The 19,606-nt window shown below is 43.1% G+C and overlaps 1 protein-coding gene across 1 annotated transcript in view; it reads left to right on the forward strand.

The window, feature by feature from the left end:
* The window catches only part of GRAP2 (GRB2 related adaptor protein 2), a 90,263-nt gene that overhangs the window by 45,067 nt on the left and 25,590 nt on the right, over positions 1-19,606 (forward strand). Inside the window, exon 2 of the mRNA XM_042466552.1 lies at positions 13,350-13,451. Coding sequence (XP_042322486.1) covers positions 13,374-13,451 — 78 coding nt within the window. The 5' untranslated portion in view covers positions 13,350-13,373. The remainder of the gene's footprint in view (positions 1-13,349; positions 13,452-19,606) is intronic.

Raw genomic sequence — 19,606 nt, forward strand, 5'->3', positions numbered from 1 at the left:
TATTATAGTATTTTTTTTCCTCATCCATCCAGCCTTTGAGATAAGCACAAGCAGTTACACCTGCCAAAATTTTGTAAGCTCTTTGCACAATTTTCGTTTGCTTCGTCCTTTACATTCTTTGTTACATGCCCCTAAGATTTGTCCCCAACTTATCCATAGGTCATGTCAAAATCCAAAACTTTGGCCCCAAAACCTGCCCTCAACTTATACATGAGGTCAACGTAACTCAGCATAAATGGTATTTGCCTGTATCTTTTAGTTGGCTTATCAATAAACACTATTACTTTTATGAAAAAAAGGAGTGCACTTTTTGGTGGCTGAAATATCTACGATATTGAGAAGGTTGGAGTTGCTAAGATACATCATGGGTTCCTTCCACAGCTGGTGTAAGGGTACTTTGTTGTTGCATGTCTTTTAAGTCATTTCCAACTTATGGCAATCTAAAGGCAAACCTTAAGGGGTTTGCCTTTGCTTTCCTCTGAGGCTGAGAAAATGTGGCATGGCCAAGGTCACCCAGTAGGTTTCCCTAGCAAAACAGAGATTTAAACTCTAGTCTCCAGAGTCCTAGTCCAACTCAAACCACTACACCACACTGGCTATCTGTGAGGATATTACATTTAGGAAAAAGCATTCAATGTATTTTGAATGCCTGGGCAGGAAAATGGTAGCAGTAGCAGCTCTTTGGCTCTTCCTCTCAGTAAGTTTCCCAGCAGGAAGAGTGGGGCATCATGGTTAACAGGCCAGCAAGGCGTAGTGGTTTGAGAGTTGGACTACAACTCTGGAGACCAGGGTTTGAATCCCATCTCGGCCATGGAAATCCACTGGGTGTGTGGGTGGCCTTGGACAAGTCACACACTCTCGGCTTCAAGGGAAGGCAATGGCAATCTTCCTCTGAACAAATCTTGCCAAGAAAACTCCATGATAACGTAACCTTAGGGTCACAATAAGTCAGAAATGACTTAAAGGCACACAACAACAACAACAATTCAGTGTTGTTGTTTTTTACTTGCCTCTCCCCATGGATAGAGGTAGGGAACAACAACAACGAACAGATAAACAATGTCAGCTAAAACACATCAGTTAAAATATACATCAGTTTAAAATAACAATAACATAAACACATATTAAAATTATCCACATTTAAAATTCATAATTTAAAAATTATGAAATGATGGTCACTGCATATATTAGAGAAGCTTTATGATCTTTGATGTGATCTTGCCTTAATGTGGCATGTAAAGGCCCTTCTGCTTGCTTTAGATAAATGAGTTTTTTCCTTGCTTGTTCTGAAGCAGGCTTCTTTCTAATGACTTTCATACATTCCCAGATGGACATGTGCTGCAGTGCTCAGTTAGGTACCCAGAAAGCATTCCACCCTAATTTTGTAAGCAATTACCTGGAGCCATAACACCATGTCTCCAGTCCTACTTTGACCAGACAGCTCAGAAAAGTATAATGGTCAAAATTATTGAAGGCCACTAGAAGTCAAGGAGGCCTTCCACGCTTGAAAGGATTAAGGCTCTTTCTGTCCCAAATGCAGCCTGAAAACAAGAATTGGAATGGATCTGAATAATAACTATTATTTAAAACTGCATACAAGGAAGGGGCATGTATGTATATTTATTAAGGAGTATTTTTTTAAATGGCATCCAATCATATAATAATAATAATAATAATAATAATAATAATAATAATAATTCTGCTTAATCACTTGGAATCCATGCAGATTACAACAATAAAATGAGATACAGTTAAAATTTCTAAAAACTGCTATCCCTCTCCAACCCCCCCTCCCCCAGTATAAAAACATAGTAGTACAGTATAAGTCTGAAACAATTAAGTATAGAAGTGTACCACTTTGGTCTGTCATCTGGTTATGCGTAACACGTAGAACAGCTCTGATACAACAGGTTTAAGTGTCAGAAGCTTTTATAATATTTGGAGACATTATTAGATTTAGCCACTATAGACTTCAGTCTCACACAAAGGTGCAATATTAACACAATGCAGCTGTACACATACCTAAGACCATTTATTAGTGTATCTATAGATGACAAAACATTACTCAGACCCTTCCATTACAAGCATATTTTCCTCCTCTTGTAAATATACCCAATAGGTGACTTAGTAAAATTATACCCAATTGTGTGCCGTAATAGTAGCACCTTTCAGCACACAGCTGAACAGTACATAGAGTAAGGTACTTTTTTTTTTAGTCCATCAAAGCTGACAAAGTTATATCAGCAGAATGAAAGGCACAATTTTGCTCACAGTGTGAAAGGGGTTTAATATCCTCTGGGATAAAAGGTACTTGCAGAATATAGTAAAGACAAAAGCAAGGGGGGAATCAAACCCCACACATGTCAGAACAAAACTCTGTCATACCTATACAAAAGAACTAATGAAGCAGGAGCAGAAAGGCTTTCATAAAGAACCCACTGCTGGTCTAATGAGAAATATAAGGGACTAAGGTTTGCTTGTAGCTCATTTGATGAAAAGTGTGAGGTTCCAGTTCAGATGCAAGACTACTGGCTGGTAGTATTTAGGGAAGTTGGTTGAGGAAGTGCTAAAGACAGCATATTAGTTCAACGCCAATTCATAAACCAAGCTGACTATCATGCATGATAGTTCAGTCACTTTTAAAGCTTGTCCCTGCCAATGAATAAAGAAAATTAATCCATCTGTTTTGTGGTTTAAAAAGGGCTTTGTCTCACAATCTATCATTGTCTGCCACTGAGGCAGGAACTAATGAAACTGAAAGGGAGAGTCATCTTTAAATGCTTGCCAGATGGTGAACTTTTAAAGGGACTTCAATCCAAAGCTCACTTTTAACTGTTGGGAGTTGGAGGGGGGAATCTAGTCTCTCCCCTCCTTTCTAAAAGGTACTTCTAAAATCTTTAATCCCAAAGGGGAGGGATTGTGGTTGTTGTTGTTTTAAAAATGGTTGTATTCAAGGAAAGAGCTGTTGTGCACATGTGCCTTCAAGTCATCTGTGGATTTATGACATTCCCATGGATTTCATAGGGTTTTTTAGGCAAGTAATACTCAAGAAGTGGTTTTGCCAGTTCCTTCCTCCAAAATATAGCCTACAGCAGTTGTATTCATTGGCAGTCTCTCATCGAAGTACTAACCAGGGCTGACCCTGTTTAGCTTCCAAGATCAGACAGGATCTTCTGTCTTTAGGGTATTTAGGCATTAAATGTGCTGGACTTAATTCACTCCCCCATTGCCATTCTCTTTTCCTTATGCCTTGTCTTATTTAGATTGTAAGACTGAGGGTAGTTAACTGTCAAACTAACAATTTGTAAGCCACTCTGGAAGCCTTCGTAGCTGAGGAGAGGGGTATAAATACTCTAAATAAATAAAAATAAAGGATTATTACTACCATCAAAATGTTTAGACATAAAAAGCTCCCTTATACTGACTCAGGCCCCATACAGACAAGACAAAATAAAGCTGCTTCGGGTCACTTTGGAGGTATGCTGTTTAAATGATGCATGCATCCTATCAGTCCAGAAGCCGCGCCAAAGCCATGATCCAGTCATAAGGACTTGAGCACAGCTTTGGTGCAGCTTCTGGACTATTAGTACACATGCATCATTTAAACAGCATACCTCCTAGGGCAGGATACAGACCGCCCAAAGTGGGCAGTCTCCCGCTGCCCTAGTTTGCACTGCGAGGAAGCTGCAGCCTCCAGGCTTCCCTGCTGAGCAAAAAGAACCCTTAAAAATCGGGTTCTTTATGCAGCATCATTGTGACGCCGCAATGTGCCAATGGAGCACTTGCGGCATCACAATGGTGCCGGGACATGCAGACGCTAAGCGTCTGCCACATCAAAATGGTGGTACCCATGTGTACTGGGCGCCACCATTTTGACGTACAGATTACGTACTAGGGTTGTGGGGCGTTTATAAGCAGCGCCCCAAGGCAACCCTAGTGTGTATGCAGGCCAGCGCTTTCGCCAGTCTGTACAGCGCCAAAGTTACCCAAAGCAGCTTTATTTTGGCCTTTCTGTATGGAGCATCAGATATTGATCCATCAAGCACCTAAACAGGCCATTCTGAACCTGATGCCCTCCACATGTGTTTGATGACAACTTCCATCATCCTCAGCCAGCTTTTATTTCATTGATTGGGTATGATGGAAGTCATTATTTAACACATCTAGAGGGCACTTGGTTAGGGAAGGCTGGTTTACACTGACTGACAGAAGCTATCCAGGGTTTCAGACAAGTGTGTTTTGCAACCCTATTTGTAGAAAGCAGAGGTGAATTCTGAGGCTTTCTGTATGTAAAGCATGTGCTTTATCACACACAAAAATGCATTTAATTTTGAAAATCCAGGACATGTTTGCAGTACTAGATATGTCCTGATGTGATATGTACAGACACATGAATTCTGATGTGTCTTTATTCCTAATCATACAAGGTAGTTGCTCCTCAGAAATCAGCCTATCTCTAGCACTTTTAAAGTATCTATTATGGTTACGAGAAACCAGACTTATTCCAAAGGATAGACTCCTTTTTAGACCTTCCCTCAAACTCTTTACCAACCAGGTTAGCATGCTTGGGATATGGGTGAAATGAAGCTAAGTCTCTGATTGTGAGATTAGTTTCCTATTATATATATTTATGAAGTAACCAAGGAAAGAGCCATTGAGAAATAGTCAGTTTTAAAACAAAATGAACAAACGGCTGATGTAGAATCATCATCAGGATTTTAGGAATGCCTCACCAAAGGAGATTTATGTGGGAGATTCCTGGGCCTTCCTACCCAGGAAGTTAGGAAGGCTGGTCTTGCCTCTTTGCGACCAACATGAAGACAAGTAAAGGACTAGGCCACTAAATAACTTTGCCTAATCAACAGTCTTGAATGACCTGGCTATTCAGGTTATATCTTCTAGAATGTGTCAGACGCAAATGTGTATAGAAATGCAAACAGGAGCCTACAGCAGCCTGATGCATTTCCAGAAAAGAGAGGGGTAGGGTGTCTGCATTTGTGTATCATTTTACCAACATTTTTTAAACTAAGGGCAGGAGGAGGTTTGACTGTTCACTATTTGTTTCCACAGCATAAATTCACAAACTGCTTCTACTCCCTGTGAAAAAACAAAACTAGTTAGCAGGGAAAGGAACAACCATTTCCTACTTCTTCCACTGCTAGAAGGCTCAAATCCTCAGCCTTCTGAGGCTGCTTTCTGCTTTTCAAAAAAGTCACTCGAATGTTATATACATCTCTGTGTTATATCTGATTCTGACATGATTCCAATGCTGCAAAGAAAACATCTTAAAGAAAATGTCTTCATCCCCTTATGTGTTAATGTCAATCATCAATACATTTGTATTATTTACTGCTGAAATGGACAATTATGATAACTGTCTAACATTTTAGCACACAAGCAACAGATCTGTAGTTATGTGCTCCTCGTCTCTCGCCTGCTAATTTCAGCAGAACACATATATTCACACACATCCCAGCACTCCTGAAATGTGTGATCACAGGAATTCCCAACATGTTGCTCTTGACTCATGCACCAGGCAGCAGCAGACAAATGCCTATCCTGAGAATCACCTTTTCAACAAGTTTATCATAAGACTATTGCCTGCATAGGATATTTAAAATATGGTCAACTGTTCAAGAAGTAACATACAAAGAAGTCATTTCTGGGCCATTACATGGGCAAGAGATAAAGATGGGATATTAAGAAAGCTGTGAATAATAGTCATATCCTCCAGGGAATTTCCCATGCAGCTCCTCTAGTGCAGTGATTCCCCAAGTGAGCGATATGCCCTCCCTAGGGGTAGTGAGGATTCCAGGGGGGCAGTGAGGTAGAAAGGGGGCAATAGGGGGGCACTGGGGGGAAAGGGGGGTGTCAGGGGGATCTTCAGTCAAAGTACAGGAAAGACAAGGGGAACCAGCAGCCTTTAGGACCATGGTGGGATGAGAATTACAGTAAACTTCTTTTCAGGGTCCCCAGAAAACCACCACACATCCTCTCTGATCATTTTGTGTGGTGGGGTCTCCCACTCTTTGCCTGCCCATGTGAGTTCACTCCCTTACCGGTGTCTTTTGCTAGTAGTGGCAGTTGGCAAACATGTGCAAGGCTTGGACACAGGGCATCACTTCTGCGGCTCAGAGCAGCACCATTTGGGGGACAGACTAGAGTTAGAGCGCATGATGGCTCCCTTTGTGCCCTGTCATCCTGGGAGCAGCAACTGAGCAGATGGATGAGCAGCAACCAAGAGGCCTCTTGTACACGCTGGCCCTTGTTGCAAGGCTGGCATGGGTGAGAGACTTCTTGGCCACTGCTCAGCCAGTTGCTCAGTTGCTGCTCCCAGGATGACCAGGTGCAAAGGGAGCTGTGACTGAGCAGCATGATTACACAGAGAAATTAGACCTAAAATAAAAAAAATATGCCCGGGGGGGGGGGGGGGGAGGGTTGCTACCCAAAAGGAAAGGGGGCAGTAGCCCAAAAAAGTTTAGGGACCAGTGCTCTAGTGCTTTGGCTAGATGCTGCTGTTGCTTCTTCAAGTGCTGCAGATTCATGCTACACACATAGCAAATAGATGGCCAGAGGCTGAGAATATACCACATTTATTTTATTTTATTTTATTATTTTCATTTATAGAGCCACATGAAGAGAAAACTGTAAACTTCCAGTATGATTGATCTTTCATTTGGAGAATTATTATGGGTCAGTGTAAAGATTATTCAAGATCTTATTCACCCCAATAAAGGATTTCATTAATACCAGGATTTACAAAATTTCGCTATAACAGAAGAGTCAATACTCATAGATGTAATATAAGGGAAATTAACTACTTAATGGAGAAATATTTTCATAGCAGATTCTTATAAAATGACATCATTGAAAATTGTATGCTCATATTTACATTTTCTGGGTTAGTGGGTTGGCCTCCCAGTCTCCAGAGTGAGATAAATAATGGGTCATAGACGCAGCATGATTGAAATAATTGATGGTAGAATGTGATTCCACTCTATGAATATAAATTGTTATTTCCTCCTCTTCTTACAGTTGTTGCTGTTTCATATAATATTTCTTTTATGTATCTCATGAGGAATAAGTGCATGTATCTACTTTATGGGTGTTGTCTTTTAAAAATGTCAACTATTTTCTCTTTAAGGATCTTTTGGATGTTCACTCCCTGGTGGATTTCATAGGCCAACTGGAAAAGGGGATGCTGGCATATAAAACAGGGGTATGGCCAAATGACTTTTGGGCCCTTTCACCCTGCTGAATTGGTCAATTGGCAGACTTTTGAGGACAATTGCAAGTGATGCAGCCAATGTAAGATTGTGATGGCAGGAGATGCTGCCAATCAGGACAGACTGAGCTGTAAGACTTTAGTGTAGAACGCCATGGTGTGAATGTCCAAGAAAACATAGCCTAAACAGAATGTTGTTCGACACGGTTACATCATACCAGCTGTGCTGTGTGTAGACTGGCAGATGCCTTTCCTCCAGTCTGTCTGTCACATGTTTTGTCTCATTAATCCAAATTCACTGAAAATGAGCAACAAGAAAATAAAAAAGATGCTTAAAAGTCTAGGAGGAAATATATGAAGAAGAGCCATTTCTATTTAGGAATGAAAGGTACTAATCTCCAGTATTATATCCCTAGGGTACCATTACCTTAAATGTTATATTTTATTTGTATAAAATCAATGTGTTTCTCTTTCATCTATCTCAATGAGACTCCTTGATATTCTTCAAAAGTTGATTGCATATCAGTTTTGAAAGGCATTTCAAACATGCTTCTTACCTGTGCCATTTTTACTTACCAAAGATGCATACCATTGTTTTAGTATTAAGCTACTGTATTGTAAAGAAGCAAATCATAGATATAGTGTTATGCTATCAATTGCACTGATTTCAAAGAGTGAGTGTTGTTGTTATTTATATTTATGTTCCTCCTTTGTTATAATAAACTCAAGGTGTTGTGCCTGGCTCCCCTTCCTCCTTGCCCCCATCTTTATCCTCAAACAACCCTAAGAAGTAGATCAGGCTGAGAGATTGCCTGGCTCAAGATCATTTCCAGTTAATTTTTAGGCTCCATGAATAATTAAAACAGCTGGCCCACCTTATCCACGGATTCTTCATCCATGGATTCAACTATCCACAACTTGGAAATATTATATATATATATATAAATTCCAAAAAAGCTAGCCTTGATTTTGCCATTTTATATAAGGGACACCATTTCACTATGCCATTGTATTTAATGGGACTTGAATATCCACGGATTTGGGTATCCACGAGGGATCCTGTGACCAAACTTCAGTGGCTATCAAGGGTCCACTGTACTTGGATCTTCCAAGTTCCAGTCCAACTCTAACCATTATATTACACTGACTTGGCAATTTTCTCTCTGTGATTTTATTAACTGGCTTTAAGTCATCCCTTATTATTATTATTATTAGTATTAATCTTTATTTATATAGCGCTGAAAATTTACACAGCACTGTACATAAAATCTTTTAATTAGACGGTCCCCTGCCTTCAGGCTTACACTCTAAGAAGACACGACACAAAAGGAGAATGGAATGGTGGGGGAGGGAGAGGATCAGGTCCAGCATTCTTCTCTCCCTCTGAGGCCTGGGCCAAGGCAGATGGACAGATGGAGGGCTCTGTTTCTTAAGGATAGGCCTGATGGCATTGACCCACCCTCTCTCCCCCTCAGAGGCCAGGATGGAGTCAGATACCTTGTGGGAAGGGTTCAGTTCCTTTAGGGAGGCCGGATGGCAAGGCCTACCTTTCTCTCCCCCTCAGAGGCCAGGATCCCTGACCCAAGGCGATTCTGTGAATGAAACACCTCCATGATTCTCTGTCCTCCACTCCTCTGCTTAGATCTTGTAACTTCATGCCCATTTTCTCCCTAATTAAGTCCATCCATCTACTAGTCTATTTTAATCTACTGTTCCACAAAAAACTATCCATCTTAGGTATAGGGATGTTGTCTGAAAATATGAAATTTTATTCCTAACTTAAGAGTGTGGGAAGGAGATGATGTTAGAAACAATGTGAACTATGATAGCATGAGACAGAAATGACTGAATCAACATGTGTCTTGTAAACAGAATTTTTGACAGGTTTGTATGTGTGGGATGTAGCATAGCTCTCATCTTCTTACAGACAGCATCATCCTTCTGAGTACTCAAAACCTTCCCTTGTGACCAAATACTGAGAATCAATAAGACTGTTCTGGAAGACCCAAAAACCCATTCCTAATTAGAGATCCAAATTATAATTACAGTCTGTCTCTCTCTCTGTGTGTGTGTGTGTGTGTGTGTGTGCTTACTGGCAAGTAAGAATTATCTGACAATGTCCTACTTCCTTCCTTGGTTTAACGGTTCATAATATTCTGCCTTATCATGCAACATGTGACTAGTACACTAATTTTTGTTTTAACTCAAAGATAATCCAGTGAGTGATTAAGGGAGGAACAACACTTCCCCCGCCTTCCAAATTCAAGTCACCTGCAAAATGTAGAAGGTCATTAAGGGGATGGGATGAGATGGGATGGGATGGGATGGGGCAATGTCCTACAGAGAAACAGAAAACAAGCCCTCGTCTTCAAATAATTTTTTGCCATTAAAAAGCTTAGTGGAACTAGGCAAGCACTTGTTCTCAGCCTTTAATACCTATCAAATAGGTATTAAAGGAGAATATTTGGAAAATGTTGTAATGCATTAAAAACTGTCATTTATTTCAACTTACTCTATAAGCCCCTTGTGTTACTTCCTACCTTCCTATAATCTTTTATTATTTCCTGAGTAGACAAACAAGGGACAAACAAACTGACCCCTACCAATAGGTCATTACGTTAGTTTCATAGGCAAAGACCTATAAATGTTTGACCATCCTTTGCAAAGGACCTTCAGCTGGAGTTAGCTGGAAAGCCTGTATGAAGTCCATGGCCCCTATCAGGGAAAACAGAGAAAGTTTTGATTCCTGGTTTTACTATTCCCACAGCATGTAAAAGTAGTTATTCGCCAGTGGCAGAGATTAGGGCAAATTTAATAATTAGAACAAGTCTTTGTGTTTATTTTAAAATACTGCAATATGATGACGTTTTGCCTGTTTCATTAAAAGAACAGATAGGCGGGATACAAACTGCTGCCGCCGGTTAGTCCGCAGGGGAGCCGGAGCCTTCACACGGCACGCCTCCCGTGCAGACTGAAAAAGAAGCTCCAAAATGGAGCTTCTTTTGGAGTCGCGTTTGCGACGTAGCGAGGCGCCAGGGGCGCACTCGCTACGTCACAAAGGACACGATGCGTACGGACGCTCAGCGTCCGATATGCAAAGATGGCGCCGGCCATGTAGAAGGGCCGGCGCCATCTTGTACGGACGGAGTCCGTATTAGGCTCAGGGGCGTCTAGAAGAGACGCCCCTTTTTTAAAATGGGACATCCTCCGGACGTCCCAAATGCCAGTTTGTAACCGGCCCTAGTTTATTTAAAACATAACCACTATGGATGAGTCCAACAATATTCTGAATACCAATTGTTGCTTTGTATGCATTCAAGTCATTTCCAACTGAAAGGTGAACTTTTCATGGGTTTTTCTTGGCAACATTTGTTTAGAGGAGATTTGCCCTTGCCTTCATCTGTGGCTAAGAGAGTGTGATATGTCCAAGTTCAACCAGTGGATTTCCATTGCCAAGCGGGGATCGAGACCCTGATCCCCAGTGTTGTAGTCCAGTGGTCAAACCACTACACCCTGAATATCAGTATCCAGAATACCAGTATGTCTTACCCTAAAGCAGTAGTTCCCAAACTTTGATCAAGCAGTGGTTGTTTTGGACTTCAGCCCCCCGAGTTCCTGTCTGTTGGCCTAGCTGGCTGGGATTTCTGGGAGCCGAAGTCCAAAACTCCTGGAGGACCAAAGTTTGGGAATCACTGCCGTAAAGCCTTGCATAGACTTCTTAGACAAGCTTCTGGAAAGTACATCTACTCTATGGCGGGTTACACACCGCCATTTAGTACGTAATGAATACGTACTAGGGTTAGGAAGGGGCGGTGCTTCCGCACCCCCCTAACCCTAGTACAGTACGTATTCTGTACGTACAATATGGCGGCGGCCGTTCCACAAGGTGGCCACCATATTTACGTATCGGATGCTGTGCGTCCGCACGTGTCGCGGCGTCTATGACATCGCGAGTCCGCCCCTGGCGCCTCGCGACGTCATAGAGGCGTCGCTTAAAGAAGCTCCATTTTGGAGCTTCTTTTTCGGTCCATGCAGGAGCCGCGCGGTGTGGCTGCTGCGGCTCCCGCACGGAGCAAGCGGCGGCGGCGGCAGACTGCCGCAAAGCGGTGGTCTGTAACCCGCCTATATTTGGTAAGTAGGTGATGGCATCTAAACTATCCATTGAGCTATTTTGTTTTAGATAACTTTCAATGACAAAGGTTGTGATTTAGAATGGCTTTTGGTGACTCTTCCCTCCCACCCTTATGTCAGAATCCAAGAGAAAAAGTAGGAATTCTGAGGATCCCCAGAAGACATCACAGCCCCCAACTCCTAAATGACAATATTAAAAAAAAAACTACTTTACCTAGTTATTTTTAACAGTATTGAGGTACTTTACTATACATGCCATGATGCTGAATAAGCCAGATAATTACTCAGTATGACTATGATTATTAATATTAAAAATAAGACCATGCATGAGGGTATCTCTTAGCAGTGTTATGCAAAGTTATCACTTACTAAAAAGTGATAGGAATGTTTTAAAGAATGGACACAATGTGTTAACAAAAATATTGTAGGTAAAGATCCACAGTCACATTTTTACAAGGGCCATGTTCTGTTTCTTAGCTGCTCATAGCACACCTGCACAGACTGTAAAATGACCCACTTCCTGCACTGCTTTTGGCGACCTCAGCAGAGAAGTACAAGAGAGTGAGGTAGAGGGACTGTTGCACTTGTAGTCCTTTCAGATCATATCAGAAACTTGCTAGCAGGAAATGGTAAGAAAGGTTTTCTCTCTCTATCCTGGCAGCATCTACTTCAGTCATATAAACAAGATTTTTGTCTGCAGTGCAACCAACCACTGGCTGCTACTGGTTCACGAGATGTGTTTGTGGTCTGGACATTTGACTCCTTGGAATGCACTCTTAGAAACTAGGTTTGCAATTATTAGTAAAAATCACAATATATGCATATTGGTAGCTTTTACATATGTAAAAATATGTTTGATGCTACTTGTAGAGCTTCTGTGCACATATAGTAGAACAGGCTTTTATACCAGGATATAAAACTCCATTCTTACTATATTCAGGGCTCTTTTCTCCCAGTTTCATTTGGTACTTGTACTACTCCATATGTTGTGGAAATGTCATGTGAAATTAGATCACATGCCAGACTTCACAACTAAGATGTGTTTGGAAACTGGATTGTGTTCATCATTATGGAAGTGTTTTGTACAGAGGCTTTGGTCTTACTGCAAAGAGCTTGAACCAATGGTTTTTCCATACAAAACTCATACCTGTAGCACTAAAGGCGAAGCACTGGAGTCTCTTTCTCTCTGTTTGGTTGTGCACTATACATGGTGGTGCAGTGTAATGGGCAGATAAAACAATGGCACTCTTTGGCCATTGCCCTCCAATTATGTTGTATGGTCAGCTGGCTGGGAATAATGGGTGTTGCAGTCTAAAACCATTAGAAGGTCACCAGGTTGAGGCACACTACAATATTGTTGATTACATTATTTGGGTGAGGATGTTAACTTACTCTAGATTGGTGAAACCAGATTTTTCAGGAAGGCTGTTTAGCTTTTGTTTATCATCATCATCATCATCATCATCATCATCATCATCATCATCATCATCATCATCTTTTATTTATATCCCGCATATTCCAATTAGGATTATACTTTTGACTATGCTGATGGCTGATTTTAGGATTGTGACTACATCACGCCATGGCATAGCAGCTAACCATGTACTGTAGTGTGACCAGCTGATGGAGTGGGAACACAGTGGAGAAACATGCCCTTTGGGACTGGTGTGTCAGGATTGCAAATGGAAGATGATATCAAAGTCCACAGTAGACAGAGCCAACTAATTCTAGTTTTGTCTCTATACCCCTCCCTTTCAAATATACTGTGTTACAACTCCTTAACATTTAACTACACTAAAGAATAATGTCTCCTACTGGTTTAGCAGGCTTCTGTGCTATCATATGTGATTCTCTTCTTAGGGGACAGAGGCCTCTGCACCACAAATGGGAAAATAATTGCAGTTCAAGTTCAATCAATGCAACGTGAGCAATTGGATAGCAATATTCTTTCATGTCTCAAGAACAGTTCTAAACGCTACCTTATCACTTTTAGTTTATCCTATTACAAGAAGGCAACATGGAAGCCATTGCAAAGTTTGACTTCAATGCATCAGGAGAGGATGAACTGAGCTTCCGTGCTGGGGATGTTTTGAAGGTAAGTACCAGCCAAGGATTTACTGAAGTATTTTTCCATTAGCATTGTAAAGTTCTGCTAAGTTATGTGCTTGTATTAACCATCCACCATACAAGCCAGTAAGTGTAAATTGGCAGCTGTAAGCAGTGGCCTACTTAATATATTTGACACCCAGTACAGATCTTTTTTAATACTCCCCCTCTCTCTGCAACAAAATCATAAAATGAAATTAATAATAATAATGGTCACACACAGTGAAAACGAGCTTTTATTGAACTTTGTACACTGGTGCCTTGGGTTACGAAATTAATTCGTTCCGCCATTCCTTTCGTAACCCGAAAATTTCGTAACCCGAAACACTTTTTCCATTGAAAATAACTAATGCGTTCTATGACCTCAGACTGAACCTGCAAGTCAAAACAAAGTTACAATAGAGGCCTATTAAGCTAAGTACCCTACAATACAATGTAATACAAAGTTGCCTGAGGCACTAAAGAGCTTAAGAATGACTTGCAGGTCCATTCTAAAGGATAAAGAAAAAAAGTTTTTTTCTTACCTTTGCTGGTCCTGGCATCTCAGAGTGAGGCAGGAGGAGGAGGAGGAGGAGGGGCAGCCAAAACACCCAAATTTAAACCCAGACAACCAATTCAACCAATTTAACCAATTCAACCAATTTAACCAATTCAACCAATTTAACAAAGTTAACCATTTTAACAACAATTTTTTTTTTAAATTTGGTGTTTTTTTTTAAGGGTCATCAGCACCTTTGCCCTTCTTGGATGACGGTTCTCCCTCTTTTGTGAAGAACTGGTCCAAGGATGTCTGCTTTTGCCGGGCCTTAGGTTCCTAAAATGGCTAAGGCAGACATTATCATAATGGGCAATGGCATGGCTGGTCAACACCTTCTCAGGGTGATGCTTCTCAACATAAGAAGACACATTGTGGAATTGCCGCAAAATGTCTTTAATTTCTGCCGTTGGCAAAAATGCCCCCGCCGCCTCCTCCTCCTGGCCCCTGTCAAAATGGAGCACGTCCTCATCCACGGCCGAGTGTTGCATGGCCGCCAAGGCCTTGAGGTCCTCTGTTGTGAGGTCCTCACTGTGCTCCTCAATGAGTTCCTCCACGTCCTCGTCGTCCACGTCAAGTCCCAGGGACCTTGCGATGGAGACAATCTCAGTCACCTCTTCTTCACCTGGCTCAGCACCCTCGGTCTGTGACCCTTCCAAGGAAGAAGCATCAGGCCACAGCTTCCTCCACGCAGCAATCAGGTTGCGCCTGGTGATCTCCTGCCAGGCCAAGTCCACCATCTTCAAGCACACGACGATATCGAAATGCTGCTTCCAGAACTCTCGCAGGGTCAGCTGTGTGCTCTCCGTTACATCAAAACACCGCTTGAAGAGGTGCTTGGTGTAGATCTTTTTGAAGTTGGCAATGACCTGCTGGTCCATGGGTTGCAAGAGGGAGGTCGTGTTGGGCGGCAGAAACTGGACCTTGATGAAGGAGAACTCAGCAAGGATGTCCTTTTCCAGGCCAGGCGGGTGCGCAGGAGCATTGTCCAAGAGGAGGAGGCACTTCAAGGGCAAATCCTCTTCCTCCAGGTACCGCTTCACAGTCGGGCCGAAGACACTGTTGATCCACTCGACGAAAAGGAGGCGTGTGACCCATGCGCGGCCATTGGAACGCCACATCACTGGCAACCTGTCCTTTTGAATGTTGTGTGCCTTGAAGGCCCTTGGATTTTCTGAGTGGTAGACCAACAGGGGCTTAATCTTACAGTCCCCGCTGGCATTCGCACACAACGCAAGTGTGAAGCGGTCCTTCATAGGCTTGTGGCCTGGCAATCTCCTCTCCTCCTGGGTGATGTAGGTGCGGCGAGGCATCTTCTTCCAGAAGAGGCCCGTCTCGTCGCAATTGAACACTTGCTGCGGGACGTAGCCTTCCTCCTCCATCATGGCCTTGAACTTGATAACAAATGCTTCGGCGGCCTGGTGGTCTGCGCTGGACGCCTCGCCGTGACGGACGACAGAGTGGATCCCGGTCCTCCTTTTGAACCTTTCAAACCAGCCACGTGAGGCTTTGAATTCCGGGGTGGCTGGCTCCTCCTGGGAAGAAGTTCCTTCGCCTGCCTCCTTGCTGGCCAGGTCTTCAAAAATGGTGGTGGCCTTCTCACAGATGACCGAGGTGGTCACAGTGTCCCCGGCTCGCTCCTTTTCTTTAATCCAGAGGAGCAGCAGGCGCGCCATCTCCTCGTGCTTTGGTGTCCTCTGCTTGGCAATCGTAGTCACGCCTTTCGCAGGAGCCACAACGCTTCTGATGGCCTCCTTCTGCTTGAGGACAGTGCCAATTGTCGAAGGGTTTCTTCCATACTCCTTGGCAATGTCCACCAAGCGCACGCCCCTCTCATGCTTGGCGATGATTTCCCTCTTGTCCTCCAAGGACAAGGGAGCCCTCTTCTTTTTGTCACCGCCGCTTTTATCTGTGGCTTTCTTGGGAGCCATAGCTCAAGCCTAAAAAGGACAAAAGGCACAGGCACTGAGCAAAAGCCACAATTGGAAACCACCCCCACCCCCATGGTCACACTCTCTGGCCCACATGGAGCCAAGGCCAAACTTGCAAAACTCACACCCCACACTCTCAAATCATCACAGCCATGACCAAAGCACCCAAGAACCCAAACCCAAACCCCAGAAACCCCAAATCTGAAAATGCAACCCCATGGTCACACACCCCACACTCTCAAATCATCACAGCCATGACCAAAGCACCCCACCACCCCACAGCAAAAGCATGGTCACACTGTCTCACCCCACAAGAAGAAGGTATAAATCCATACACCTACCTGTACAGAAATTCCTGATGGCAGGTCTTGATCCGAAGTGTACACCTGGCACTGTACACGTACAGTAGTACAAAGCCAGAACAAGTCCAAAGGCAGAAAGCCAGAAAAAGTCCAAACCTCCACTGGAACCACAAGTTAGAGTTCAGAAGCAACTCTTCCTCACCAGTCCACAAGGCCAGACAAAGGGGGCAGATCAATGGAAGCCGGCTTTTGTTTCTGAAGCCAGGCCACCCCCCCCACCAATTTCGTTAGCCAATCCAGATGATCAGCTTGATTTCTCAAGCCAATCAATACTGCTAACGAAATTCAAAATTCGCGCCAAAGCTAACCCCTAACCCAGCCCCCTTAGCTAAGAGAAGGCTTTCCGTTAGCACTGGAAAGCCTATAGCTGCACTTTGCAGCATTTGAATTTCGCGCCAAAATGAATTTCGTAACCCGAAAATTATTTCGTAACCCGAAACAGTTTTTGCCAATCCAACTTTTTCGTATCCCAGAAATTTCGTAACCCGATCATTTCGTATCCCGAGGCACCAGTGTATATACCATTTGACCCTCCCACATTCACTGGTTCCTCTTTCGTAGATTTGATGATTCATAATTTTGATTAATATGTTCTCTCTAGGGATCTCTAGGTCCACTAGTGTAATTTCATGATCAACTTCTGCCGGAAGCTGACCATCAAGTTGCACTGGAGGACCTAGAGATTCCTAGAACAGTGTTCTCTCAGGTAAAAATAATAGCATTTGGAATTTTTATTACTATTTATTTATATTCATGTTTTCTTCCAGTTTGGGGGGGCTGTGCCCGAATGTACAATCAAGCCTGTAAATAATAATAATTATTATAATAATAATAAAGTGCTTTTGCACTTTCTTCAATAGTCATTCCAAGTCTTTGCTGCTAGTAGTGCAGTGTCATCTGTAGATATTGATGTTCCTTCCCCCAGTTTTCACATTTCTTTCCTCCAAATCTAATCCAATTTTCTGTATATTTAACATATAAATTAAAAAGGCAAACTATTCTGTTTCTCTATATTTTGCCTTCACAGTGTCCTCTTGTCCTGCACATAAGCTACACATCAGGACAATCAAATGTTGTGCTACATGCATTTCTTTAAGAGAAATCAATAGTTTTTCGAGAATTGAACAATCAAAGGCTTTGCTATTATCTATAAAGTGCAGGCTGATTTTCTTCCAAAATTCTTTTACATGCTCCAATATCCACAACATGCTCGATTGTCCAACCTATGTTTGCACAATATGATCCGTAGTGCCTCTTCCTTTCCTCAACACAGCTCGGATAGCTGGCATTTCATGCTTCGGATATGGTAAAAGCCTTCATTGAGGAAGAAAAAAGAGGAAGAAATTGAAATCATTCTAATAATGCTTGGCAAGGTAGAAGGCTGTACAAAAAGAGGAAGACCACACTGCAGATGGATAGAATCAGTTAAGGAGGCATGGCCCTGAGTCTACAAGACCTGAGCAGAGTTGTTGATGACAGGATGACTTGGAATTCTCTCATTTACAGGGTCATCATAAGTCAAATCAACTTGAACATCAGCAACACAACAATAAGCTTTCATGAATATCAGCTCACTGATACCACAAATGCTTGTGCTAAATTATAAATCAGTTAATCTTAAAGAGACTGCTAGATTCTATTTTTTTCCCTTGTTGTCCCTATCCCTTTTTCCTTCTGCTGCAACAATGAGAAGCAGGGCTACTATTTTGAGGAGGATGGTTTGAAGAGGGAAGGAAGTGGCACCTGTCTTCTCCCCCCCCCCTTCTCTTCTACCACGAAGAAATTCCAAGGGGGAGGGGAGGAGATCAACTTGCCTTGAAACAGGGTGAGAGAGTTTGTGTCATGGCCAGCCAAGAGGAGGAGGAGGAGGCCGTGGCTCCTCAGGTGCAAGAAGAGCTTGAGGCTATACCGGGTCCCAGTTATGCCCTGCCAGACCCCAGCCCTGCTCTTCCAGCCCCAGTGGTTGAGGGTCAGCCAGACCCTAGCTCTGTGGGGTCCCCTCCAGATGCTCAGCAGCTTAGTGTTGCCCCTGTGGAAGAACAAAGCATGGAGGTTCCTTCCTTTCGGCAAAGGAAAGCTGAGAGTTCTTGCTTGTGCAGATCCAAGAGGCTTGCAGAGAGGCAATCTGCAGATAAGCAACAGCTGGCACAAGGGAGGGCATCTCTTATTTAAGCAGCTGGAGAACGCCAACCCTTTGCCAGAGTTTATTGCAAATCCTTCATTGTGGTTGCTGTCGGCACTGGTTCCTTGAACTCCGTGCTTCTTGAATCTTTGTCTGCCCCAAACTTATGACTTTGGAACTAACTTGACTACTCTTACCTTCTGGCTTCCCTGGCCTTGGGCTGAACTGGTATCCGGACCCTGGCTTTCGTTTGTGGCTTGCTTCTCTCGGACTATAGAAAGGTCTGTAGACTGTCTCTCAGCTGCCTAGTTTGTTTTCTTGCTGAGCCATCACTATCAGCATTTGTTTGTGTGTGTGCTGGCAGCATTCCAGGACAGTTTGCTTTTATTATTATTATTATTAACCTTTATTTATGAAGCGCTGTAAATTTACACAGCGCTGTACATGCAATCTTTTTAGTTAGACGGTTCCCTGCCCTCAGGCTTACAATCTAAAAAGACATGACACAGAAGGAGAAGGGAATGGTGACGGGAAAGGGTAAGAGGTCCAGCAGTTCCTCTCAACCTCCGAGGCCTGGACCAAGGCAGATGGACTGAAGGGAGGGCTTGGCTTCAAAATGGAAGGTTAATCATTATCCAGGGAAAATACATACTCACAAGTAGGATAATACATATACAGTACATAGCAATACAGGAAATGGATCGATAAACAGCCAACAACAGAACATCAGATAGTAAGCGACAATTATGCGATGCCTGGGAAGGCTTCTCTGAATAGGATGGTTTTCAACTCCGTTTTGAAGCTGGTTAAAGAAGTGATGGCTCTTGCTTGTGGAGGAAGAAGGTTCCAGGAGTGAGGGGCAGCAAGTGAAAAGGGGCGAATCCGGGATGGGGCAGAGGAAATCCTGGGCTGGGACAGGAACCCTTGACTACCAGAACGGAGGGCCCTGGTGGGAAGGTGAGGAGAAAGAAGGTCTGATAAGTAAGGAGGGGCCAGTCCATGGAGGGCTTTGAATGTCGACAGCAGGAGCTTAAACTGAATGCGGAAAGGGAGAGGGAGCCAGTGAAGGGATGCCAACACAGGAGAGATGTGGTCAGAGCGGTGGGCGGATGTGATAATGCGTGCAGCTGAATGCTGAACAGAGATTAAAGGACGGAGGTGAGAAAGAGGAAGCCCAGCCAGGAGGACATTACA

The sequence above is a fragment of the Sceloporus undulatus genome, chromosome 5 (assembly GCF_019175285.1).
Source record: "Sceloporus undulatus isolate JIND9_A2432 ecotype Alabama chromosome 5, SceUnd_v1.1, whole genome shotgun sequence".
In the NCBI taxonomy this organism is placed as follows: Eukaryota; Metazoa; Chordata; class Lepidosauria; order Squamata; family Phrynosomatidae; genus Sceloporus; species Sceloporus undulatus.